At 45.1% G+C, this 26,408-nt stretch overlaps 1 protein-coding gene across 3 annotated transcripts in view; it reads left to right on the top strand.

The window, feature by feature from the left end:
• The first annotated feature begins 295 nt into the window (after nt 1-295).
• LIMS1 (LIM zinc finger domain containing 1) overlaps nt 296-26,408 on the top strand; it is a 70,567-nt gene continuing 44,454 nt past the window's right edge. The window contains exon 1 of one of the 3 annotated variants that reach the window (XM_050331286.1): nt 296-316. Coding sequence is in view for 1 of the 3 variants with exons in the window: in XM_050331282.1 (XP_050187239.1) it covers nt 498-547 (50 nt within the window). In the remaining 2 variants the exon portion in view is untranslated. Of the gene's footprint in view, nt 317-456; nt 548-16,261; nt 16,281-26,408 lie in introns of those variants that run through there. The other 2 variants (XM_050331282.1, XM_050331285.1) reach the window with 2 other exon arrangements.

The following is a 26,408-nucleotide window of genomic DNA, read 5'->3' on the forward strand; positions in this document are numbered from 1 at the left end:
ATCTGGTGCCCTAAGGTGAGGCGACAGCTCTCTCGTTACAAATAATCCTGTACTACGCAAACACGCATAGGAAACAGTGAAAATATTTGGAATTGTTTTGACAGCAATTTTATGTTCCGGGGAAAAAAAAAAAATAACAGCAGCAGACGCTCCCAGGAGGCACCTACTCCACGTAACTCTGCGGGGCGTGCTGGCCGCCGCCGCGCCTCCGGCTGGGCTGGCAGAGGAGGCGAGAGATCCGATCCCGCGGGGCTGTTGGGAAGCCTCTGGGGGCGACGGGACCCCAAGTTTTATCGGGGCCGTCCCTTCGTTCCCGGTGAGGGAGCCGTGAGGGCGCCGCGGGCCGAGCGGGACCGGGGCGGGTCCCGGCGGCGGCGCGGTCGGAGCGCGCCCCCCGGCGGCGGGCGGGGGTGTCGGCGGGGCGGGCGCCCAGCGCCATTACCGCCGCCAGGGCTGGCTCCTCCCGCCGCCGGAGAGCGCTTGGCGGGAGCGGCGGGATGCTGGGGGTGGCGGCGGCGGCCGCGGCGGCCGGGATGAACTGTAACAGGTAGGAGAGGCGCGGGGGCCGCCCGCCCCGTCCCGTCCCGCCTCCCGCGGCGGGCGGCTGCCGAGGGCGGCGCTGTGTCTCGGCCGGGCCGCTGTCACCGGCTGCAGCCCGGGAAAGGCGCTTCCCCGCTGCTCCGCCGGGCGAAGGGCGGCGGCGGAGCCGGGCCGGGCTGGGGTGGGGGCTGGGGTCCCGCTGGGGAGGGTGGTGGTCCGCAGCCGTACAGGTGTGCCTGCTGCTCGCCCCTGGAAGCTCCCCCTTCCATGGGGGAACTTTCCCCGCTCCCTCCGCGTTCCCGGGAGCAGCAGCGGGGGCACTTCAGGAATCCCTTCTCCCCGCGATCTCCCCTTCGGCGTTACGCGCACGGACGGAGCGGAGGCGCGGCTCCGGTGTCCTTGTTACAGAGAACTGGGAATAACACCCAGAAACAGGGGATCGGCACGTCCCGACCGTGCCGTGAGCGCGGTTGGATGCCCACTGCGCTAAAACGCGCCCTGAGCTGAGAGGTTGTTTTGAAAGTATCGTACTGAGTAACCTCGATGTGGTGAGATTGGTGCAGTTTTATGCATATCCCACAATTACAGGGCAGTACTATCTTAGGGACGGGTTAATAGTGATGGATTACGGAAAGCAAAGGCTGCTCTACTCGTCGCTCAGCTTTTCAAAGCCTCGCCTGGTGCAGTTGTTTCTTGGGAAGAAATGACCCTAATTAAAGTGCTTAATTAAATGACCCTAATTAAAGGCAAGTGTTGCGCTAATATGTCAAAACCAGGAGTTGAAGGAAGGAAAAGGAGTGATTTTGTAGCTGCCTTGGGCTGCAGGTTCAGGACGGCTGCTGGCACACAGACTTTAGCCTGGCTCAAGACCGCCTTATCTTTCCCGTGCCCGACTTCTACTGCTAATTCCTCCAGCCCTGCGCCACACCTTTGGAGAAAAGCTGTGGCAGCTACAAAGTCAGGCAGGGTTGGAGCTACCGTGGTGGCATCTGGTATCCTGGTGCGCCAGCTCTGCTCCCAGAGTCAGTACCCTGATGCCCTGGGCAGGATCTCTCCAGCCTTGACCAGCCTTCTTTCTAGCTGCCGTGCAGCCACATGCTTAGAAAAACCCGATAATGTGATTCAGATGTCCGTATGTATTGAGGTAACTATTTTTTCTTCAGTCGTTCCAAAAGCCACTTGATTTTGTAGTGAGTGGTGGATGCTTCCAGGCCAGGCTTCTCTCTGCATTCCTGAATATGGCTGAGTATTTGTGCTGCCAGGGTCAGTGTCTTGCAACTGCGAGTAGCTGTATATCTCTCAGCCCCACGCAGGTGCTCTGGCTCTGGTGCAGAGCCCGCCTCTTTGGCCAGGTAGACAGAGCAATTACGTATTTGGCATCTGTTCTGCTGAAGTTGTCAGGGAGCAGGCCTGCTGCCCTGCTGGTACACGCTTCCCAGGATATGAACTAGGCTACACCCCTGGTGCAGCAAAGCAGTTTTGGGACAAAGTCAGGCTAGAGCCCACGCTTGCAGAAACTTGCAGAGACGAACTAGCAGAGCACTCTGGTGGGAGTTTACCTGGAGCGGGTGTGCAGGTGGCCAGTCGAAATAAAACAAAGGGGCAAGGCTCTTGAAACATACACTTTGATTTGGTAAAATGCAAGGAGAGAAAATTAAAAATTGGTGTGATTTCTTGTTTTGGTCTTTGGGTAAAAGACACTAACAATGCATGTTTCATTCAAAAACACCTTTTAACAAAATATAAGATGATCTCAAAGGCTTCTGCAGGCTGAGATTCCTGAGGGATTTTGGAACTTGACTTTTTGCTCTAATTTAGAGGCTTTAAATAATCAGAGTTTTTTGTGAAGAAAACAGAAAAGGAAAGAATTACTTTAGGTCTCTCCCCAGGTTTGAGACACAGAAGAGCAGCAAACATCTGGTCAGCAGGTATGCACAAGGAAATACTCTTATTTTTAACTTTTTTTTTCCTCTCCATTTTGTGAACTCGAGTCACTCTTGTGGCTTTTGTTTTGCAACTACAGGAACTTGCAGGCTGGCGCTGTCAGCTGTACACCCATTACTGAGGCACAACCCTCTCTCTTAGCATCATACTGAGAGACCAGACTGCCCTGGAGGAGAGGGATTTGGGCAGGGAGGGATGTGCCCTGTCCACTGTGGCTGGGTAGTGGTGGGCCATTCAGGATTGCTGGGCATGCTGCCTGGGGCTGATAGCTTGTCATTACACCCGTTTGCTTTGGAAGTGCCCTTTAAAGTTTTGTGGGCAGCTTTTCCAGCTGGTTGTGCTGAACTCATCTTGGTGTGTTATTGGAATAAGTTTCTTGTGCGGTTCAGAGAAAAACATCAGCTTGCAGTTCAGAACCATTATTGTCTTAGTTTGTTCTAGGAAAGTACAAAAGCTTAAGTTTTTCTTTGTAGCAAGAAATGCAGGCGAGCATGCAGCAAAATAAAAAGCAAGCTCCTCTTTATTCAAAGCATAACTACATTTGGAAAGCTGCCGTAGACTCATTGGATTTACAGCTCTTACTCTGCAGTAGACCGTGAAGCTCAAAAATGTGGGTGGGTACTTCATGGTCTTACTGGCTTTGATAGGGGACTCTGTAAATAAGCTAAATGTGATGCTGCAGTTTAGTCTCAGTTGTAATGCACAGTTATTTTTCTTAGGACTGGCTCCATACAGTTACTGCAGCAGAACCGTTAATGATCTGCAATATATGGAGGGTATTTGCGCAGTTAACAAATTCTTTTTCAAGTTGCAATAAAATATTTATTATTGGAGCACTTAAGGCAGGGTTTTCGGCTCCTGCAATTGTGGCTTCTTGCTAAGTGTGTTAGATTACACTGTCTGATTCTTCTGTGTTTTGTTCTCCTCCAAAGCCCAGTTCAAAAGTTTTTCACTCAGTAACATAATGCGGGCTCTTATTACTTTGCAATATAGGGAGGCTTTAATTGCTGGCTGTGGTAAAAGCTGCACGATAGTTGGTGGGGAAATTATTCATGTCAGGTCTCTCCATGATGGCAAGTACTGATGACAAGGGAAATGAAACTGACAGTCCCGTTTTTATAGCCAAAGCCTTCCCTTGTATTAGCTGTCCATAGTGTGAACCATGTACGTGGTCTGCTGTCCTTGTCATGTTAGTGATGTGTTACAGTCCATGTCACCCTTACAGCTTGTGCTAGTGTTGAGACAGAAAGGGGGAAAGGATGGAAAGGTCCTAATTCAGTCTGACAGTTAGGGAAAACACAACAAGTGACTGTGCCCTGGGGTTAATACTTTTCTTCAAATTGGGACACTCCTTTGCAATTACTTCAGCATTTCCCTTCCTGCATCTGTAAGTCTTTAGAAAATGCTTACTTCTGTTTTTTTTAAGCAGATAGAAAGGAAAACAAAAGTCAAGATACTGTCATTTTCTTAGCTTTTATTGTGTATCCTAATAACCCTTTACACCAGACATTTATCTCCATACCTGGAGACTGGAGACCTGGAGACAGGTCCTGGGGGGTAGAAGCTGATGGTGTGGCCAGTGACAAACTATTTATGGACAAAGTGGACCTTCTGTCTTGCAGCCTGAAACCGTGTTTCTGGGCCAAAATGGCATAGTCTGGAGCACCCTAGGGTGGCACCCAGGAGGAGGTTTTATGCTCTGTGTTTTTCATATTAATTGCTTTTCTTTGTGTTTTAAATAAGAAGTCCTTGAATTCCAACTCTGATGATCCTTCCTTTTTCTCACTTTTTAACTCACTAAAAACACCTCACCAGTCACTTATACAGAATTCAATAAAAACGTGGGACCTTAGTAACTTGGTGCATTTAGGGTTGTTTCAAACACTGCTTGCAATAAATAGTTTGAAGACCTGAGAACACACTGGTGGATGAGCTGTTGATTGAGTAAAACCTAAACTGGTGTGAACAGTAGAGTTGAAACCGTTTATTGCTCACATCATGGGTGGGGAGTTGATTTAGATCATTTGAGAAGCTAAGGCATTATATTGCCTTTATGAACATTTCCTGGGTGGCCAGAGCAGAATGGGGCAGCTGCTGTACTCAGAATTAAAAGGGTTTTCTGTATTAATGTATTGGTTTTTTGTAGTTGAGGGCACTGAGAAAGACTACGGCAAAGCAATGCAGTAACGCCAGCAAATATTTGGGATGCAACGACATGGCAAAGTGGCTCCGGTCCAGACCCCACACTGACGTGCAGCAGCTGTGGGATTAATGTGGGGAGAAGAAACTGTGCAAAGAATTAGTTTCAAATCCACCCTGGGAGGGGAAAAGAGGACCTCAGTGCTTTGCGAGGACTCTTTGTGGAGGCTTGGCCATCCTCACTGGGGCTGGGTGCTGCCTGGCAGGGGCGAGGGACTGCCCGTCAGCCTCCTGCCATGTGGAACTGCAGCATCCTTGAGTCCTCCTTCGGTGTCTCCTGGCATGCTCCACCTCTGATTTGGGAATGAAAAATACAGCTTGGCGGGTGGGGAGGCAGGAGCTGCCCACCGGCACTGCCAGGGGAAGGTGGTCTCTGTGGATTTGGGGTTGAATTGGCACAGCAGTCTCTGCTTGGAAACCCCTCTTTTTTTTGTGAGGCAGTGCTTGCAAATAGGCAAATGTTTCTGTAGCTTTGCAGATGAGCACTGTGCGCTTCTGAACTGTATTGGTAGGAGGACAGACTTGTGTTTCATGGCAGAGACCGACATTTGTGCTGTATTAAGTAACTTATTTTTGCCAGGCTTTGCTGGTAAGTGGGCTGAGGTTCACATGGCAGCAACCATCTCCCAGACCCAGCTCTGGACAGTGTTACAAATCAGGACAGACCATCTGTGGGCCATGCCAGGGCAGCTGCTCTTCCCACAGGCAGCGATTACAGAGCCATTTTAATTAAGAATGTGGTTGTGTTACAGCCAACCGGGTTGACCCACACACTCCTATCCCCCAGCATCTCTCATACCAGCCCCAGGGACCTGACCCAGCTGAAAATGCATGTTGAGGAAGACTGGTAGATACATAGATTTAAAACTAGGTTTGTCTCAATCTAGATTGATTCCTTAGTCTTATGGGTGGCAGTAATGTCGAAGGGAAAGGACGTGGGAAAGATGGAAATACCCATTTCAGCAGAATTGTGGATTTGTGCCTGAGTCATGTAGCTGTGGCCCAGAGAACAGTGTGAAAAGTGAGATCCTGTGAGGAGGTGCTGGGGATCTAAAGAAGGAAGGAGCAATGTTTGGTGGTGGTCTGGGTTGGATTCGTGGACTGCTTGTGGCTGCCCCGTGTGTGGTGTCAGGACTGTACACATCCGTGCTCTCTTGCACTGGAAGAGGGATCACCTGCCTGCAGGTTGTTGCAGCAGGGTTGCCTGGACAATTTTGCTTTCTGCTGTTGAAAACGCACTTGAGAATGTTCTCTCTGCAGCTTGTTGTCTCCTCCTAGAGCCCTGCTTGAAGGCAAACCACCCCAGCAGTGGTTTTGTCATGGTTGCCACAGAGTTGGTTTTCAGAAATTCACTTTCAGAGGATTCAGAGGAAGGAAAGCCCATGTCCTGTCCCCCTGACGCATATAGGTTGTGGTTAGAAAGGCCATGGAGAATAGCGACACATCAATGCCTGTTTAAATCTACCTGACATTGGTTGGCATGACACAGCTTCATGATCTGAAGGTGCCGATGGGCTTTCTTCACCCACTGCTTTTAGGTCCCAGAGGAACTGGATGCTGTTTATACCCACTGGTACTGTTGTAAAAAAAACAAAAAAAAAAATGGAGCAAGAGATGCTGTGAGGTCTCGTGGGCTGAGTGCCACCATGCAGAGACAGAGCTGTGGGACAGCCACTGCACACGTGTTTGCTGGCTTGTTCTTCTCAACCCCTGTGCTGTGCAGCCAAGGCAAGCTGTGGGAGAGGGGGCTTGGTAGGAGATGTCGATGAGCCTCACTGGAGCTGAAAGGAGAAGGGCAGGCATGTCTCTAGTGAGATGTTTCTGTAGAACTTTAAATGTCCCAGAAAGCAACATTTTTTGTCTCCCTTCTGTGTTTCCTTTTGTGAGGATACGCAGTTGCAGGAGAGAGGCAATATTCTATTTATATGGAAAATGATTTGAATTGGAGCATTTTAAAGTTGCTGCTGTTGAGAAAATGCTGACTTTTGAAATCTTTGTTCCTTCATTCACATTTTTTTCCTTTTTCTTAGCCAGCCTCAGGAAATGAGAACATTCTTTGGCTTTCCGTGCCTGAGTCATATCTTATATATATATATGTATATAAATAAGTTAAAACATCTGGAGATGTTTGTTTCAGAGAGGTACTTGTTTTGTATTAGGGTATCTGAGCTTTAAATGTTTATACACAGTTGGACGTTTCCAGAGTTTCCCATACTTCTCTGATTACAAGGACATGTATATTGCTGTCAGAAAAGCCAAGGGAAATGTACTGATAACCTAGGGAATATACAAACAAGTAAAAGTAAAGCCTTTCAAGAAAGTGAGATTTTGGTATTTTTAAAAAAGAAACTATCGAAGCAGTTGTTTAGTGTGAGTTGCATACAAATATATAGCTCTTTAATGTTTGCTAAGTATATACTTAGAAATAAAAAAACCCGTGAGGAGGAAAATCAGAAAATACCAGTAGCTCTTCCCTTGTTCTCTTTTTTCAAAAAAGGAAAGGAAGTATTTAAAAGCTCATTACACCCATGTCCGCCGTTCAGTGAGATGACACTCGCTGGGCTCTGGCAGGGCTCTGAGTGCACCGTGGGGTCTCCCTGCCTCCCTCTGTCCTCCCACCGGGGTCACATGGGGGTCGTGAGACCGCTCTAAAAGAAAAAACAAAAATCCATTTAGTTTAACTGAAGGCCAAATATTTAACTGTGGCGGGGGAGGTGGTGGGATTTAGGAGAGCAAGTAGAATTTCCACCCTTGGTTGTTTAACGTAGCTGCACTGAAAATGATGGGAAATGGGATGATGGGGCCAGTGGTGTGCTGTGCACGGAGGGTTGCAGGGATGGCAGTGGGGCATGAGGAGAGGATTCCCCTAAGGGGCTAGATCTGCCATGATTACACAGCTTTCAGGTGTTCATGGCAGCTTCTCCTCCCACAGCTTCCACTGAAGTGCCCTTGAGTTTATGACTTGAATAAACAACCTCTCACTGATCAAATATTTTGATTGCATCCTGGCCTTCCTGTTAGTTTCTTTGATCTTTTCTCCTCAGTGAATTGTAGCAGACTTTCAAAAGTCTTGTTTGTTGAAATAGTTGTATAAATATGGTCCGTAGGGTAGGTGTTATTTAGACAAGAACTTATTTCCCAGGAAAAAATCTATCTCCTTTTGCCCCTTCAGTGGGCTCATTTGCCATTGTGCATCAAAGAAGTGTGATTTCTATAATTATATCATAGAATAGCAGCTTATTTTTAACTGTTTGAAATAATTTAAAGGCCTGTGGGGCTTATTCTTTTGGCTGATTTCCTGCTCGCTGAAACAATATAGAACTGTTTCAAGTTCACATTCAAAAAAATATAAAAGAAACCACAGAGCTAGGACAGTCTCTGGAGGAAACTGATGGGCTCGCAGCCCCAGGATGAATCTGCCTCTGTTGAACTTGCTCACAGTTACAATTTCTCTCTTTTCAAATAGAAAAGGCTCCCCTTTCCCTGCTCAAGTGACGTCCTCTCTGAAATGGCATTGTGCAACCCCACTTGATGCCATGCTGGAAGCTGGATACCTTCAGGTGGTGGCACAGAGCCCTCTGGTCACCAGAGGGTTTAGCCTTGGGCAGCGGAGGGATGAGTTGTGCCACAGCTTTGCAGTCAGATGAAGCAAGGGAGGAGGAATAGCTGATGGCTATGTATGGCGTAAGCTCAAAGACCTGAGTTTCCAGACTTTTCCCTGAGACTGAAAGCTGCATTTTCCTTATTGTCACATGCAAGATAGGAATTATCAAACTGACCTCTGCAGTGGAACGTGGAGAGGGTTTTCTGTGGTAGGGGGAGTTGTTTGATGTGCCCAGCTCTTTTCTCAAGGGAAGGCAGGATGCTGCTTTGTGTCAGCCCACATCCAAGGCAAATCTCATCCTGCAGCTGCTGCTCTTCAGACCTGTCTGACTGAGTTGAAGATGTCCCTGCCCAAGGCAGAGGGGTTGGTCTAGATGACCTTTAAAGGTCTCTTCCAACCCAAACCATTCTATGATCCCTTCCATAGCCTGTATTAAATCTACTGCTGGACCAGGGCTTCCTTTTGAGAAGTACAGAGAAAACGAAGCGCTGTTTTCAGTGTCAGCTATCAACAATGCTGTTTCATTTTGATGTGAGTGAAGCTCTTCATACTTGTGATTGCTTGGCTGATGCACTTCAAGGTCAAAATAATTTGTACTTCTTGTGTTGAATTGCATCTGAGTCACAAATGTGAAAATCAATAGTTTTATCATTACCATGCAGAGATGGGCAATCAGTACAGTTAAGAGGGTCCTTGATATCACCCTTGGGAAAATTACTAGAACATGATCAAATGAGAAAGAATCCAGGAACAGTAATACTGCATTACTACTTGGGTTTCATGAGAAAGCTTTCTGCTCACCTTGGGCTATTTATTCATTTACGAATAGCTTTGAGAAATTGTACTGAAAAGAGACATTCACGAAGTTTAATGCTGTTACATGATACTGATGTCTTTTCAGGGCAGTTTAAGCATGAACAGATTCCCAAGGTAGGCAGAATTATGGAATGAATGTTTTGTGTCATCTGGGGTAAAAGTGGTCTAATTGTTTCTACCTGATGGGTTTTGATAATGTTTAACTGTATAGTGGCTTGATTTCCATAACAGATTTTGTGTTAGGTCCAAAAACACACAGCTAAAAATGTGCCATGGTGTTATTTCCATACACATACAAAAATAAGCACCCGAGTCCACAGAAAGGAAGGGCAGTGGCAGATGCTCGTTTGTAAGTCGCTGTGTGCCCAGCAGAGCAGCCATAGCCATTGGAACCATCACTGGGATGACTGAGGTGGTGACAACATGGTATGGGAGGTCTGCTGGGGGAAGAAGGGCTTCGTCTTCCCAGAGTAGGAACTACATGACTTAAAGCTGTCTTCTGGTGTCCAGCTTGGGTAGGCATGAAGGAAATTGATGGTAGAAAAGTCAGGTGCAGGATTTTTCTCTTATATGTTGAGTAAAGCTCCTTGCTTGGTTTGCATTGCCTGATATTTGCCAGTTCTCCGTGCTGCAGTGGGAGAAGAATATAGTGAAAAACTGCTGAGTCCAGATTTTCTAAGATATCATTAATCCCTTTTCATGAAAGCATATGCAAAATGAGCAGGGCCTGAGTTCCAGATCAAAAGGTTTTCTATCAAACTTGGGAAAAATAAGTTATCCACTCCAAGTTCACAGTTTAAATATAGTAATGTTCTTGGAGCTGGTCTTGGGGATGCCAGGAAGGGAGGATCTAACTGAATTAATTGTAAGGAAATCGATAGTTTGTCATAGTAAAATACATTTTTCTTTATACCACAGAGATATTGTAGTATAAAGTTCATGTGGATTTCAAGTTTAATCGACCAAAAGCGTGTGCCATCAATATCCAGTATTTCAGATTTTAGTGCTGAATTCCTGCTTGAGTGGAAATGTTGCAAGAGTATTAACAGAATTACTGAAAACTTTTTCTTATGCTCTTTAAGATAATAACAGAAATCTGGGGAACAAGGAGCTCATATTTGTTTCAAGTACTCTTAAAGTGAGCATTAAAAATGTATTGAAAGGATATACTTGTTTTTCAGAAATTGATACACAGTGGAATGTATCTAAGTAAAAATAATCAGAATAATTTATTTAGTCTGAAGATAATATAGTTGTGCTCATGCAGAGCACTTATGTTAAATTCCTGAGTTCACTTGGATCAAGTTACAGGTTTGAATTATAATTTCCTTAAAGCCAAGGACTCAAGTGCATGGAGCTGGCATGCCATGTCCCCAGTTAAGAGGACCTGGATTCACCCTCATCGTCTGTGGCTCACACGAGGGTTAAATGCATCTGTGTTTTGTATTCTCTTTATAAAGTTTCTTGCAAGATGCATCTCACTTGGGACATGAAGTATTTAAACCAACCAAATAGGTAAGAAGAGTGGCAGGAGAAAATGTAGGTTATTTTGTTTGGGGTTTTTTTAAGTGATTCTGCCATAAATTATTCCGTAACTCTGTTCATTGTGAACAAGCAGGTGTCGCAATAGGATGTTGTCTCCAAATTATTATTAGCAATTTCCTGGTCAGGTATATTAACAAACAGGATGCCCCTGCTGAAGTCTTTCTTCTAGAGCAAGAAATGCATCGACAAGAATTGCTAGCATTTTAAGACATCAGTGGCTGATGGGGCGACATTAAAAGCACTTTGGCAAGGAGTGCCTTGGTTCTGCCTGACCACAGATGGTTATATAAGGCTGGAATTTTTCTCCCTGGATAGTGGGATATTGTGGCTGCCCCTTGGTAGGACGCTGTGCCCATATGTGAGGAGAAGCTGGTGGTATGGCATGGCAAAGCACAGCTGGGGGAGGAGTCCCAGATGGCTGCTCTGTGGGTGATAAAGATTACAGACCTTGCCATGAGATCTGTCCTCCTGGGCTTCAGGCACTGAAATGCAAAATTGGCTCTGTGTAAGTAACAAAGAAGTTGAGAGAAACAGTAGCAACATCTGGGGGCATCCAAACACAAGGCAGCCTGTGTAGTAGCATGGGCGGGGGAGCCCTCCTGGCCACCTTGCTGGGCAGCCATTCTGCCTTTTCTGTCTTTTCTCAACACCAAAAGAATTTTTTTCTTATGTACTGTGTTATTTTTTATTACCTTATCACAGCATACTAGGATGTTTGATTTTCTAATAGCTCAGGTGTATCCTGTTTCTTTGCTTCTGTAAATACTCATTTTCCGCACTAAGCAATGTGTGCTTTTACAGGGAATGGATGTCTTCAGTGCTTCATCAGCCTAAACTACAGCAGTGGCCTTTGCTGCTGCTTTATCATGGAGGCACGATGCTGTGCTATGAACTGATTGCACTCATGTTTGGTGGGGGAGAAGAGAGGAAACCACCTGAAGTCAGGAATTGTTTGCTTATTCATTAGTTAAGAAGAGCCAAACAGAGGTCAGTTATAACTGGCTGGCCCGTGTGCTACTGCTTGCTTCTTTTGAGTTCTCTGTTGCCAACTGCATCACCCCCTTACCCAGAATCAAGTTCCTTTCAAATCTGCAGGGGTCTGTCATTAACTTCAGTAAAAATAGATTAGTGGAGCTTTGTGACAATTCCTCAAACCTGTGTGCATATAAATAGAGAATTCTGCACTAGTCTGATTATCTTCTGCATGTTGTTAGGAACACAGAAATACCTCAAGACATATATTTGATATCTCCTTGTTTAATGTTTCTGATAACGTCCAAGCTCTAGAGGTTAGTGTGTTAAACTGATACAGTTGAGACAGCAAGTCTTTCCCAATTCTCCTCAAAGCCAGTTGAAATTCCACTGCTCTGTTTAATGTGGCATTAATTAGTCCTAAGGGTCCCTAAGTGGGACATCAGTGGCCAGATAAGCCAAAATACCTGCTAATACTTGGAAACTAGTTCTGTCAGCTTTGAAACCTTATTTTTTCATCTGAGGTGTAGGAACAAAACTATCACTGTTTTGAGTTAGTTTTGTCCAAATGGTACAGTAAGGTCAGCCTCATAACAGGAAGATATTTTCCTAATCTTTTATTCCTCATATTTAAAGAAGAGCAACTGCTTGTTAGATAAATGGGTCTAGTATGCCTGGCCAGTGTCACATCCCTGTGCCCACAGATAAATGACTTCTGTTGAAGTTGTCACAGGTTGGATTTTACACCTAGCAAAGTATATTTTGTATAATTTATATCTTTTTTTATAAGAAGCAATTAAGGCTGTTTCAGCTTTTTTTTTTTCATACAAAAGACCTGAATTTAATTACAAAGTGATCACTTTACTATATATGTGACCCTTTATTTTTTTTTATGGCCAGTCTTTGCGAGCGAAGATCCGGGGAAGGTCTTTCCACCTTCCAGCCTGCGCATTGGATTTTTTAGGTGAGACACAGTGTGCGCGGAACTGAGCCCACCCTTTAATCCTAAGGTTCATCTGCCGGGGCCAAGCGAGCTTGGACGGTGGCAGCGAGGTCCTTAGGATGTAGATGGGTTGCCTTTCAAGGGCTAACGAGCTCCATCTGCCCGGGAGTGGCCCTGACCGGGAATCGAACCCGGGTCTCGGCGGTGACAGCGCCGCGCCCTTACCACTAGACCACCAGGGGCTCCAGATATGTGACCCTATAGTTTTACTTATAGTATTTTTCAACAGATCTCGGCAACACCTTTTTGTTACTGTATTTGGGTTCACGTAGTTTGGCAAATAGTCATGCAAATGTGAATGTGTGAAAGAAAACAAAAGTCTGGATCTGAAGGCTATGAAAAGCAAGTCAGCACAGGTCTGCTTGCTCAGAGGGTCGGAGCCCAGATGACAGTTTGGTTTCAGTCTTATGCAGTGGAGTGTTAAGAAGTTATGTATTAACCCAGTGTTCTGCTAAGCAGTATCATTTAATTTGCATTTTCAGCTCAGTAGCCACTTGACTGATGACCTGCATGTCCTTCTTTTGGCTTTGGTGCCAACAAAACGATTATGGGTAGGTACGCAAGTAGGAGTTTCCTGTTCACAGGAGCTTTGGTGGGTCCTCAGTTACACCCCTCTGGGGTGTGAATTTTACATCAAGTGCGTTTTGTTCATGAAAGGCAGCCAAGGTTTGGGTGGGCAGTGGATTTACTGCTGCAGGTCAGTAGGAGGTGGAATGGGGTTGGAGCCCGTGGGACTATGGGCTGTGGGGCTCCTGGTGACCTGCCTGAGAGCCAGGCTCTGCCTCTGGCAGAGGCGAGGTCCAGGGGATCTCCTGGGCAGGCCTGGGTCCCATCTGAGGAGCGGCTGCCTATGCCACAGGCTGGTGTTGTGTTGCTGTTAGCTACATTTTGACAAAGTGAGAACACATTTTCAAGACAGTGTGAGCAGGGGAGAGAAGCTGTTCCTCATAGCAGTGGTTAGTGAATGATACACATGAATAAAAGAGCAGCAGGGAAGTTGACATTTATACATCAGCTTGGTCAAGGTGATTTTAAGAACCTAAGATGCATCCCAAAAAAAGCTGGGCTCTGAAATGCCTGTGGCCAGGCAGTTGAGTACTGAAGAGGTTAAAGAGGAAAGGAAGGTGTAGATAACACTTACAATATCTAAGTCACTGTGGTTTCTAAGGTATTGCCTGCTCAATGTTTCTTGCTTTACTCGACATTATACCAGTACTTTTCAATGACATTAGAAACAGCACATTGGGATTTAATGGTAAAAACAGGATTTCTGTTCATTTGATATCATTCCCCATTCCCCCATGAATTTGATTTTGATAATGTTTTATCCATTAAGTTGCTGAAATCAGAGTCTGTGAGAGTGTTGTGTTGTGTTTGCATTTGAAATTAATTTATATTGGTGATCTCTGCTGAGTGCTGAGCACCCACTTGGGGTGCTCAGAGCTATCTGCTATTATGTCCTTTATAAATGCTTATGGAAAAGCCAACTTCTGAAGGAGATAGTTCCAAGGTAATATTAGTTAGGACATGTTTGCTGCCCTGTCAGCAACAGTGTCAGCCAAATGTGGTATTAAAAGATGTTTGGACTACTTTTGCTTTCACTCTGCACCATTCCCATCATAGCATCCCAAAAGGCAAGGAGAGTGGGAGAGAGAGTCCTTTGATTACAGGGATCCCTAAAAGCCAATAAAATGAATAGGATGACTCTGCTGGATTTTTATAAAGGGCTCCTTTCCCCTGGCTTGTTTTGTGGCCATGCAGTCTTCAGCAGGAGCAGGGCAGTGAAGTGTCTTGGTTCGTCTTGATATCTGCTCTTAGCTTGGCCTTGCTGTCTCAAAAGGGGCAGTAGTAGGTCCAGCCCCTGCATTTGGCTGCTCTTGCTGTCCAGCCTCAGAGATGTGGTGGCAGCAGCAACCTTTAGCTATGGGAGCAGAAGAAGAAAGGATCTTCCAAAGAAATTACTTGACCAGCTTTGAGTCACTACGTTGGTCAGTGTTTCACCTGCATCGCTGGTCAGGGGGTTGGGTGGAAACCCAGGAGCTCCTTGATGCTCTTCTGGAAGATTGCCAGATCTCACTCAGTCTCTCCCCAAGCACTCACGAAGAGTGAAAGATGACTGCCTAGCTTCATATTACAGATTATCCATTCTTTAAGTCTTTTTCTGAGGAAGGGTTATAATGGTGATTTCTTCATTGTGTCATCCAGGTGTGAATCCAGACTTAAATTTTGAGAGCATATTGCACATGGCCTTGACATTGTAGTCACTGCCATAAGAGTACAGGCTAGTGTTTTTAGATATGTTTAGATATAACAGTACTGGCAGATGTCACTTATGCTATAAGGAACTCTGATTCCTATCCCAGTTTCTGAAAGAAAAAATTACTGGTGGTGTTCAGGGTCACACATGTAAGTTAAGTTCAGCTTAGGGCTAAGGCTTACATCTATGTACGATGCCACTTGGTGGGACAAACATGGGCAAACAGGCATAAATGATGCCTGTTTAACTGGGCAGAGCACACAGCACAGAATTTATGACATCTCTTGAAATACTGAAGGTAACTTCATGTTAGTAGGTTTTATACCAGGACAGGTCACCTGCCAATTTTTTATTTTTTTTTATTATTATTTTTTTTTTAGTATCTGATCTGGGTAGGAGAGTTTCTGGTGGATTGGCACTCAACATCATGCAGCACCTTTGAGCCCACCTGAGGGGCTTTGAAATGGGCTATGCATAAATTGTGTCTCTGAACTGTGATTTCAAGGAGATAGCAGCTTGCTGAAGGTCAGAGAGCAGTCCAGGACTGGTATATAGGTTTTGTCGTTTGTGTGGGAAAAAGAAAACTTAAAAGCAAACACACACAACCAGCAAATAAAGGAAGCCTTTGCTTTCCCAAATGTGTTGCTCTTAAGAACATCAGCAGTGAGGTGCTCTTGAACTGGCATTCCATCTCCTGCCTTATGGTGGGGGTGGGGGAAACAGCCCCTGTTGTCCTTAGTGGTGTCTGGTTTACAAATCCTTTGGTTTTATGCTCTGTTACAGGGTATTGGACTGATTATTCTGTGTTTGGGAAAGTTCTTTTAAGCAATCTAAGCATACATTAATGATTGACCTGAGGATAAAGCAATCTGCTCTCTGAGTATAGAGTGTTGCTCTGAACCCAAAAACATGGTGTTCTCCTCCAGCTCCTATTTGGAAAGCAGTCCCTGCAGTAACGCTCATCCCTCCCTTTGGGCAGGTATGTGCTAATTGGCATGGTTGGCCTATCTTAATTTCTTAAAATTTAATAAAAACATGCATTGCTATTGTACTTTATCCATGCACAAATAACGTATTAATCAAGGTCTCTGTAGGTAAAAGCAAAGCAGTGGGAAATCCTATGGGTGATCTGACCTCAAGCAAACTTGATCTTCATTTCTCTTCCTTCCCTTTTACCTCTTACTTCCAGTATATAGTTGCTGTTCCATGGTTCTTGGCACTAGTGGTTAAAGCTGAGGGTTGATTTAATTTCTAATTTTATTTTTAATATATTTTGACATCTATAGGCTGAAAGTCATGGACATGGAAAAAACAGGATTTAAAGGAACTTTGAGCCACTTGGAGCATGTTTTTTGTGGAAATCAGATTTAATTTCAAGTTTTAGTACAAGATACTTCAAGGTAATTTAAATCAGGATAATTAAAAAGCTACTTTTCTATAATGATCCCAGGAAGGGAAGGCACTGAGATACAAGTCTTGTTTTGGGAACTACTGAGCATCTGAAGCTGTTCTTATTCATTTCAGCAGAAGTTCAGAAGCATTTCCCCAAACGTTTTTTTTTTCAAGATGCTCCCCTTGGTCTCACTTACATTTCACATAATGTATTTCCTGTAATACTGGTGTATATCATCTTCTCTGGCTTTATTACTGTCTTGAATCCATTTACTGGAATTCTGTGCCTTCTTTTCAAGCATATACTGCTAACCACTAATACATCTGGAACATATTGGGATTTGGTGGAATGCTGGGCTTACCAGGATGAAACTTCATTGTTTCCCATTACAGGCTGTGGCTTGCAATTGCCTTCCCCTCCCTCCCGCTGTCCATCATCTGAAGTCCTCTTGTACTGCTTCAGCTTTTTCTACCCAAGTTGTCCCTGCCTGTTGCTGCCTTTGTCCCTTCTTCCTTCAGTGGGGCAGAAGACTCCCTACATGGGCTTCTGCAAATCCCATCTGGACTGCTTTGTCCACAGTGACTGCAGGAAGTTTTAAATAACTTGAAATGGCTCAAAAGAGCAGCCCAGCCTGAAAGATAAGATTTGAAGTGAATTAGAGTGCATGCCCCACATCACGTCTTTTACTGAAATTTTGTTTTCACCTGGGTTTTTTTTTGTTTTCTTTTGTTTCATTTTAAGCATTTAGGATGGGTAGTGTCTTTTCACATTTCTGTAACTGCCCAGTATATTTTGAAACTCTTATGTAATCAGAATCATTCAAAAATATGTCTCTTAAATCACAGAGTTGTTAGGGTTGGAAGGGACTTCTGGAGATCATCTAGTCCAACCCCCCCCCCACCAAGGCAGAGTCACCTAGAGCAGGTGACACAGGAATGTGTCCAGGTGGGCTTTCAATGTCTCCAGGGCAGAAAAATCCACAACCTCCCTGGGCAGCCTATTTCAGTGCTCTGCCACCCTTACTGTAAAGAAGTTCTTCCTCGTGTTCAGGTGGAACTTCTGGTGTTTAAAATCTCTGGTTGTTTCAGACACCAGTGGGTTTCTTAGCAAATAGTGGGTTTCTTAGGCTACAGTCTGGCCGACTGTCTCTTCCTGGGTTTTATGTTTGCACTCATGGGTGAACTAAAAATAACAAAAAGCAGTTTTTCTCCTGATTGCCCCTGCTCACAGGTCACAGCATGGCAGAGCCATGACGCCGTGGAAGCAATGGGGTGGTACCTGGTGCGAGGCAGGGAGCCAGGCACACGGGAGATGCTGTGGGGATGGGAAGAACTGGACTGCCATGGTTAAGCTCCTAGCTGCCAAGCGTGGGTTTGACTTGGGTTACTTTGGGGTAGTTTGTGTTTTGGGGTGGTTTTTTTGGTTTTGTTTTGTTTTTAAATAAAAGCTTCCTCTGCATTTTTTTTCACCTGAAGTTGAGGGAATCCAAATTGGTTTTCCATGTGTGCTTTTCTTCCTCTTTTTCTTTCTGTCAGAAGAACTAGTGGAATTTTTTTTGAGTAATATTCAAAGACCTTTTTTTTTTTTTTCCCTTGGGCTTATTCTTTACTTTGGACTGATGCCTTGTTTTTCAGTAGCAGATCAGAGCTACCAAGAAAGGGGTCTGATAGACAAGTAAAGTAACTTTTAAAAAATTAATTTGTTACTCTCTTCACACATCAAAATTGATAATTGCATGTTATTGGCCCTGGCATGATCTAAAAATGGTAGTAAAATAAAGATGATTTGGGCTGGCACTGTTTTGCTGTCTTGAATGAATTCTGTTATGGACTGTGTTCAGAATAACTTGGCATCCTTGCAGCTCTGTATTGCTTAGAAAGCAGGAAAGTAAATTTTACAATTGTTATTGGAATCTCTAGTTTACAGAATTCACATTTACTTTTTGTTAGGCACAACATCTGGGGATTTCCATTTTTTCTGCTAAATTTTATGCTCAAATTAAAGTAGTGTTGGTTATTCTGAAAGATGTATATTGGGTTTTTTTGAGTTGTATTGCAGCAGTATTTTCAAATTAATTCAGAAGTTTTGAGTGTCTAGGGAAGTCCCAGGTTAAACCGTATTTCTGTCTAGGACTTGTATTTTCCTTATCTATTCCTATCATTATTATAAATGTGTAACTCGCCATAAGGGAACTAGTGAAGGGAAAAAAAAGGCATATAATTCTAATACTAGTTTGGTACTGCCCTTATTCTTCTGCATTTGCCCTATTTTCCAGACAAATAAAAATGACCTGTATCTTACCTCACACCTAAAGTTGAACTTTTTTTTATTTATATGCTATTTGGTGTGCTTTATGACTTCATGACTTGCTGTTTTTATAGCAATTAGAAGTAAATAGAAGCTGAAAAGGGAATGCCTGTTGTCAGAGAAAGCACAGATGATGTGCCAAAAACCCACTGCAGATTAGAATTGACTTCAGACCTCTGTTTTTAACTGCTTGTTAAGAATAGTTCTTTATCTGAACTTGATTATTTATATGCATAGCACACTTCATATGTGACCCATATTTAGGTTGCTTTAGGATCTCTGTGAATGTTCCTTCTTCACATTCTTTTGTCAAGGGTGTGTGTCCACAGAGGCTTTAAAAACTACTTTTAAGGGAAAAAAACTTTTGAGAAATACTACACCCTCTTGTTCCAGAGAAGCCTTGTGCTGTTTTCCTTTCTGTTATGCTTCTTTTTGTTTTCTTTTTCCTTCCTGAGACTCATGTTACCTGAAAGCTGCCCTGAAGTCTTTGGTGGTACTGGCCAGATACTAGGGAGCAGATGACAGTCAATGTAATTGGCTCTTCAACCCCTGCAGTTTCCTTGTGTCATGTAGTAATTACATGCACATAATTTATAAATAAATAAATGTAGATATGTTGGGGATATGATAGCTGACATTTTTTTACTGGTAGATGTACGCAGTCAAAATAATTTGGAGATCACAGCTCTAGTAGATTAATAGATGGGAAATCAGTTTTCTTGTTTTTGCTTTATTTGCCACCAGATTGTGGCCCTGCTAAATTCAGCCCTCTGCAAACACAGCCTCCTACTCACAGCTTTCACTGTGTAATGAAATTAATCCTCCAGGTAATTTGGCTGAATACACCACCCCTTCTTCAACAGAAGACTTAAATGAAGGGGTCTGGCTGAAAGGGAAGTGTTCCTGCAGCTTGCCTCTCCAGTGCAATTAGTTGAAAGGCATCCACGTGATCTCTTCCCTTTGATTTGAATGGGAACTGGCCGGTTTCCCAGTGCAGGCAAAAGAGCTGTTTTCTTCTCCCAAAGTGAAATGCCTGTCTCTGATGCCCCATTTACCGAGGACGGTTAAGGGAAGGGAAGGGGAAGGGGCACAGCCAGCCAGCAGAGTGGCTGAGGGCGAAGGGTAGTATGGTGCCAAAATTGGCAGGGCTGGCAGGGTGCAGCAAATGTGGAGGTGAGGCAATTCAGGCAGCATTCCCACTGATCCACCCCGCTGTGCCTCCGGGCCCGGATTCCTTCTGTCCCACTGCTCCTTTTCTCTTAGAGAAATGCTTCCCTGCCCTCTCCAAAAATGAAAAATGCAGGAGCCTGCCAAGAGGCTTTGGAGGATGGCCTCCAGTGGGCTGCAGGAGCATGGTCTTGCTCCTGATGGAGCTGAACAATCTTCGGGTGGACCCACAACTTCACCACAGTTGGGGTAATGAGCTGCCAGGTGGGCAGCCAGCAAGGGAAATGATTGTCCCTCTTTGGACTGCCTAGTGTAAAAAACTCAGGCAAAGGAGTAGGGAAAAAGAGGAGGGACAGGCACATGTCTAGTTGTGTCCCCACCCAGCACTTTCAGAGCTGGCTCTTAAATGCCAGATACCCTGAGCCCGGTGAGCAAACCGTCTGTTAACTCCAACGCTGGAGTGGGACTGCGCTGCTAATGAGGCCTTTGCTCAGAAGCTTGAGAGCCCTGAAATCCTTCCCTTTTGCTTGAGTTAAACTATTTTGGTTTTTTTTCCCCTTTCTTTTTAACTAAGCAGCCTTTCTGCTAGAGCATATGTCCAGACTCCCTGTGGTCAGAGATGAGGATGCAAGCAAGCCCAGAGCAGGATTTGGTCCCCCGTGCTGCACCATCTTCTCCTCCTGGATCTTTGACAAGATGTGGTGTTGCCTGTGTCCCAGCTTCAGGGCTCTCAGCTGAGCCCCACACCACCTCCCTGTCTTACAGGAGTGCTTGAGGACAAATAGTTTAAGGATCATGAGGTGCTCAAACACTGTAGAGTCAGATTCCTACATTGTTGAGGGAAGCAGCTAGTGGAGGACTGATAGGTGAGGAAGTTAGTCGTCTGGGGAATGGGTCCCTGCCTTGGCACCCACTTCTGCCTACCTAAAATAAGCAAAATCTGGTAAAACTGCAAGAGGAATACAATTCTGGGACTACAGTGTGCTTAATATTCCACAGGTAGAATTGCAAGCAAAAGCGTTGATGTTAAATTAGTTCATTATAATTTATTATTCAGTAGGGTGATTGAATATGATCTATAATAAAAGTATTTTTGTTTCCCCGTAGTGATCACTTTTGTTACAGCCAGCAGAATGCAGTAGTACTTCAGTTTATCCTGCAGATGTGGCTTTCCTGCTTTGCTGTAAGGTGTCCCTATTTTTCAGGGAAAAAAAAAGGAACAAAATGATGGTGTTGGATTGGAAGGTTATTGCGTAGCTACTGTCACATAAAGCAGAATTGGCTGCAAGAGCTTTTAAATATGTGCAGTATGTGTACTGACTTTCTACAAAATGGCATTCTTCGCAATTCCTGGTAGTAATTACACCAAAGTTTATGCTTATAAGGTCAAACACAAGACTTGTATGGTTTTGCAATTACAGACAAGTTGTTTTGGTTTTATCTTCTGATGGGTATCCTCTTGGTCCTTACCAGTTTTAGCAGAGAGCACACACTTCTGCCTCTCTATTGCTGCACACAGGGCTGCACCTTCCTGCTGGGCTACTGTAAAACCACTGGTATGGAAAGTCCCTGGATAAGCCACTTGGTGAGAGGAGGAGGATGAGGGTGCTGAGGGATGAGGGGAGGGTGAGCAGGGATCAGCAATCTGCCTGGGTGACAGAAAGGGAGCTGTGTGATGTACAGGGATGATTTCTGCAGATCCATGATCACACTGCTCTTGACCTGAACAGGTGGGATAGTTCTTGAGGGTTACTGCACTGACATACAGGATAGACATGTGGACTAGGAAGGGCTGTCTGTGAATAGAAGTGCTTCAAGCTATTATAATCTTCAGAAAGCAGTGTTGCATGCATTTCTAGTTGTTTAGAAAATCCCTCTGCTTGGAGAAGATGGAGTCTTATACAAGTCTTTGCACTCTTCATGTTCTCTGTCTTCCAAAATAGGTGGGAGAAGGGCAGGAGAGGAAAGCAGCATAGTGGGTGAGGTGGGAGGGCAAACGGGAAGAACAGAAGTTGTCAGTGCTACATGGACATGGTAATAATTTCTGTTTCTTGAACAGTATGCAAACAGGTCAATCAGTATGTAATAAAAATCATGACAGTTTCATGTTGAAACACAGATATATTCAAACTAGGGACCCAGGTGATAATGTGAAGGAAGTGTAATAATCAAAACACTTATTCATAGGTAGGGTGTTTGAATGGAGAGCCTGCAGTCTCTTTCTGAGTCTATTAAGTACTTTGCAGTCTTGTGAGAGACTGTACTGAGAACACTTAAAATTTTAAAGGATGACTCACTGTATTTTCCCCTCCAAACAATTAAGCTGTTTCGCTGAGCTCATTTTCATTGGTGTGGTATGTAATAACTTGTTTTTCCCTCTGCTGCTGCCTGAATGTATTCTTCTAGTAGTGTTCTTAAATGTAAAGCTTTTTTATGACTCTTTTTTAATGCTACAGTTGTTAGTAGTTCACAGCTGCATGGAGGATTGCCACAGGTAACATATTTCTGTGCAACTTCTTAGTCTGAGCACTGAGTAAATGGCACTTGAAAGAAATCCAGTCTCTGCAGCAAGTATGCTTTTCTGAGTTTTCGCTCAGGTTGGGACAGGCATTTGTGCCCTAACTCTCCCTTGTGCTCCGTGGTCTAGCCCTGACCAGGTGGGCAAGTCCAGACAGGCATGACCTTGGCTGATTCTTCATCCAGAGAATCCTGAGTTGGCTCTGAGATTTAAAGACAAAGTTAATGTCCACTGCTTCCATAGGTGCCTGGGCTCCCTTTACAAGGCGAGCTGCTGCCCTCATCTTGTAAAGGCTGGGGAGCGGGGCAAGCCCTTGAAGTGCCCTGGTGAGACACTGGCAAGTCATTTGCTATCACTGGGAGGAGAGGGGGAAAGAAATAAATTATATCCCTGACTCCTGATGGATGAAATGGTGAGCGGCGAAAGGAAGGGAGGTGAGACAGGAGGGAGGTAGGGCAGCCAGCAGCGGCCAGCTGGCCCAGGGTCGATGGCAGCATGCCTGAGAGGGAGATCCCTGGGCCCCTGCCAGTGAGTTTGGGAGGAAAGCAGCTACTGACTGTGTTAGTCAGAGTGTGACTGCTGAGTGCTGTTCAAAGGGCTGGAGCACTTTGAACGGATTGGATGTTATCTCATTTCCTCTTTCACATAACCCCAGGGACAAGGGAGAACATTAATGAAACCCTGGAGGTGAATGGAGCCAGGTCCAGGCTGAAATGTGTAAAGAATTTCTCACAAGAGATTTGTGTTTTTAGTCCTTTTGTACCACTCCACAGGCATAACCGTCCTTTTTGCGTGTTGTTTATTTTCCTCTGGCTGTAACTGTTCCTGTTTAATCCTTAAAGATAATAATATGCGTTGATAATGTTGAGGAAGAATGTTTTTGTTAACATTAATGTCAAACAGTGTGATAGAGTTTCTGTAATATTTTGGCTTAATACTATGCACGTGGTGCCAGCAGGAGTACTGAATGGGTCAGAGACTGCTGTGATGCCTATTAGGGATGGTTTTTCAGAGCTCATGTAAGAGGCCTCAGAAGACATGCAGAAGCGAGACCACAGTTTTATATTTGAAAATGGTGGCGAAAGTAGGCTGCTGGAGAATTAAAGCTCAGTCAGCCAAACTTTGAACACTAGCACGGTATGAATGCAACTAACAGTCAATATACAAGCATTTACTGAATAATACAGCATTAGAAAAGCCACATGGATTTCTGAGAACAGATCATTTCAAAGCAGCCAATTTTCTACCTCTGGCAGATGAGCATGCCTCATAGACAGAAAGCAGGGAATAAATGAGTTGTGTCTGCTGATGCTATCTTGCACAGAATTTCATAAGCAAGAGAAAGAGGCTTTAGAGTTAAAATCATGGTGATTAACTTTGTTGAGTACAAGCTTTGCAAATTCTCTTCCTCCATGTATCCACCCATCTGCTCTTACCACTGGTTTATTGCTGTCCCAGACCAGTCACAGGAGTGCTGCTGATAGCTCTTCCCATTCCTTCATCATCCCCTTGGAAGGTTGTATTAGTTTGGACTCAGTGCTTACTTTCACTGCTGTTGACCTTGTTCAAGAGAAGGACATAGCAGTGTGGAAATGACAGCCTAGGTGGAATTGCCAGAAGGGAGGTGTGCAGCTGCTTGAAAAAAAGCATTTGAGGAGGAATTCTTGTTCTGACACACAGCCACCAACAGGACCTCCCCCTACCAGGACCTGCCTGACAGTACCTTGCAGGAGTTCCCTCCTCCCACTTCATTCAGTAACTTGATTAGTGACCTGGATGCTGCAGCTCAGCGTTGGCTTATGAAGTTTGTGGGTGTCCCTGACTTGGAGGAACCTCTAGGATTATAGGAGATGAATTAAAAATGATCTTGGCAAACTGGAGAGAGGCTCCATGATGAAGAAGTTGAAATTTCTTGAAAAGAAGCGTAAGGAGTTGTACTTAAGAAGGAGAATTCAAGTAGCTGTGGACTGGGCTGTTTGGAGGAATCATTGATATGGTGTTTTATAATGTGCCTGCAGATTAAAACAGATCTTATTTTGGAAATGCTGTGTGCAAAATATAAAGAAAGGTCGACCTAGATTATTTTGAAGAGACTGTGTATTCATTACTGAGGAAGCCTGAGAGCTGTTGTCCTGCCATAGGAGGATAACAAAGAGGCCTTGTTAAAGCAACAAAGCACTTGAAGATTGGAAAGTGTGCGGAAGCCATTGGCTGGTACATGCTGCTTTACTAAAATTTAGGAACAGGGTTGTATCCATGGATAGCAAATCTATTTTGGTGGTGACTTAGTGCATCCATAGTCTCTGTAAGTGAAATAGAGGGAATATGATAGCCCTACCCAGAAATTAGAATCAGTTTTTTCTCCAAAGCATTTCTGCCTAGTATGTGCTCTTCTGCCAGAAAGGAGATGGGTACAGCAGGATAGGTAGGTGAAGTCAGAGGTCCTGAAATGAGACCCATGCCCTGACGTATTTTTGATGAGTGTGTGTCAGTTTGACATGAGAAGTGCCCACGGCTATGCTAGCTGTGCAACAGGGTGTGTGCATGTCCCTGCATGTCAGCATGCAGCCTTCAAGGAACCTTCCAGCTGTTCTGGGCAATATGTAGCTCTCTTGTTTGTCTTCCTCCATCAGAGGCACTGCAGAGGAGGAGGCTGGGCAGAATGGCAGGGACAATGTCTTCCCTCTGGCTATGGAGATCCTGGGGTTAGGATCGGATGAGGCTTTGGACTCTCCAGATGAAATGATAACGGTGACCGGGACCATGGGCAGACTCAAAGTAGATGAACATTAATGTGTTTGGGATTCACAAGGTGACTAGTGAGTAGTGTTTATTGGTTTTGGAGCAAATTCCATTATTCAATTAGTGAAGAAGAGAAATTACACTTTTACTTCTTACAGTAGTACTGTTGTGGACAGGTCAAGCCTTTGTCCTGTTATAGGAGAGGAAGCTTTTGACAGCTCCCAACATCAAATACTTCCTCCGATCAGCTGCTGCAACTCCAGTCCTGCAGTACTGGGTGTGCCATCTGCTTGTACCCAGCACTTGGGTCCCTGCAGCCTGTTCCTGCTCCAGTCAGCATGCTGCTGGACGCAGGAGAGGACAATTGGCAAGGAGAGCGGGCCTAGTGTTGGAGTTGGCATTTCCCATTGCTTCTTGGTGAGGGGCCCTTAGCCAAGCAGTGTGGTTCATCCCAGGGCATTGCTCCAGGACTGTCGCAGGTGTAGCAGTCACAAGCTGTCTTTAAATATTGCAGTGAGTTCAAGAGAAGAGAAATGACTGACTGTCCTCTTGTCAATTGAGAGCAGGAGATTACTTTTATTGGTGCCGTTTCACAGAACCATAGAATGGTTTGGGTTGGAAGGGACCTTTAGAGGCCATTTAGTCCAACAGCCTTGTAATGATCAGGGACATCTTCAACTCCATCAGGTTGCTTAGAGCTCCATCTGCTCTGACCTTGAGTATTTGTAGGTATAGGGCATCTACCACCTCTCTGGGAAACCTGTTCCAGCGTTTCACCTCCATTATAGTGAAAAATTTCTTATTTGAACAGCTTCAATTGTGATTTTTTTACCTGAACCTGAGTCAGGCTGGCTTGGACGTCCAACTTTGATTTAAATCAATCTTTTGTTAGCCTTTGGGTTGTTAGCCTGGGGTCAGATGCTCTGAACGGCAGCTGTGATGATGACACTGAAAGGAAGGACTGCAAGGGGAATCCCAGGGGCTTTTTTTCCACCTTTCCTTGTTTCGAACAGGCTTCTGCTTTACAGCCTGGCGATGAGGGGCGGGTGCGGCGGGAAGGGCAGGGCCGGGCCAGGCGGGAGGCAGAGCCCATTGCGGGAGGGTGTTGTGGAGAGGTTCCTGCTCGCGTCCGACCGCGGCTCTCCGGCTCCTCCTGCCGATGCGAGCGGGGCCGGGCCGGGCAGCTCACGGCGTGGTCCCGGGCACGGCCCTGGGACGGCGGGCGGCTGCAGGCGGGGGCTCCTCCTGCAGGTCGGTGCCCTCCGGCTGTCGGGCAGGGATACAAATACGGATATATAGTTTTCACCAAGATCCCCAGTTCCAGTGCACCCTTGGCCATAGCCGGCTGCCCCCCTGCCCCCATCCAGCTGCCCTCTCTCCTCCCCAGCTCTCAAGATTTGT

Source organism: Myiozetetes cayanensis, unplaced genomic scaffold, assembly GCF_022539395.1.
Source record: "Myiozetetes cayanensis isolate MyiCay16 unplaced genomic scaffold, myiCay2020 scf5-8, whole genome shotgun sequence".
In the NCBI taxonomy this organism is placed as follows: domain Eukaryota; kingdom Metazoa; phylum Chordata; class Aves; order Passeriformes; family Tyrannidae; genus Myiozetetes; species Myiozetetes cayanensis.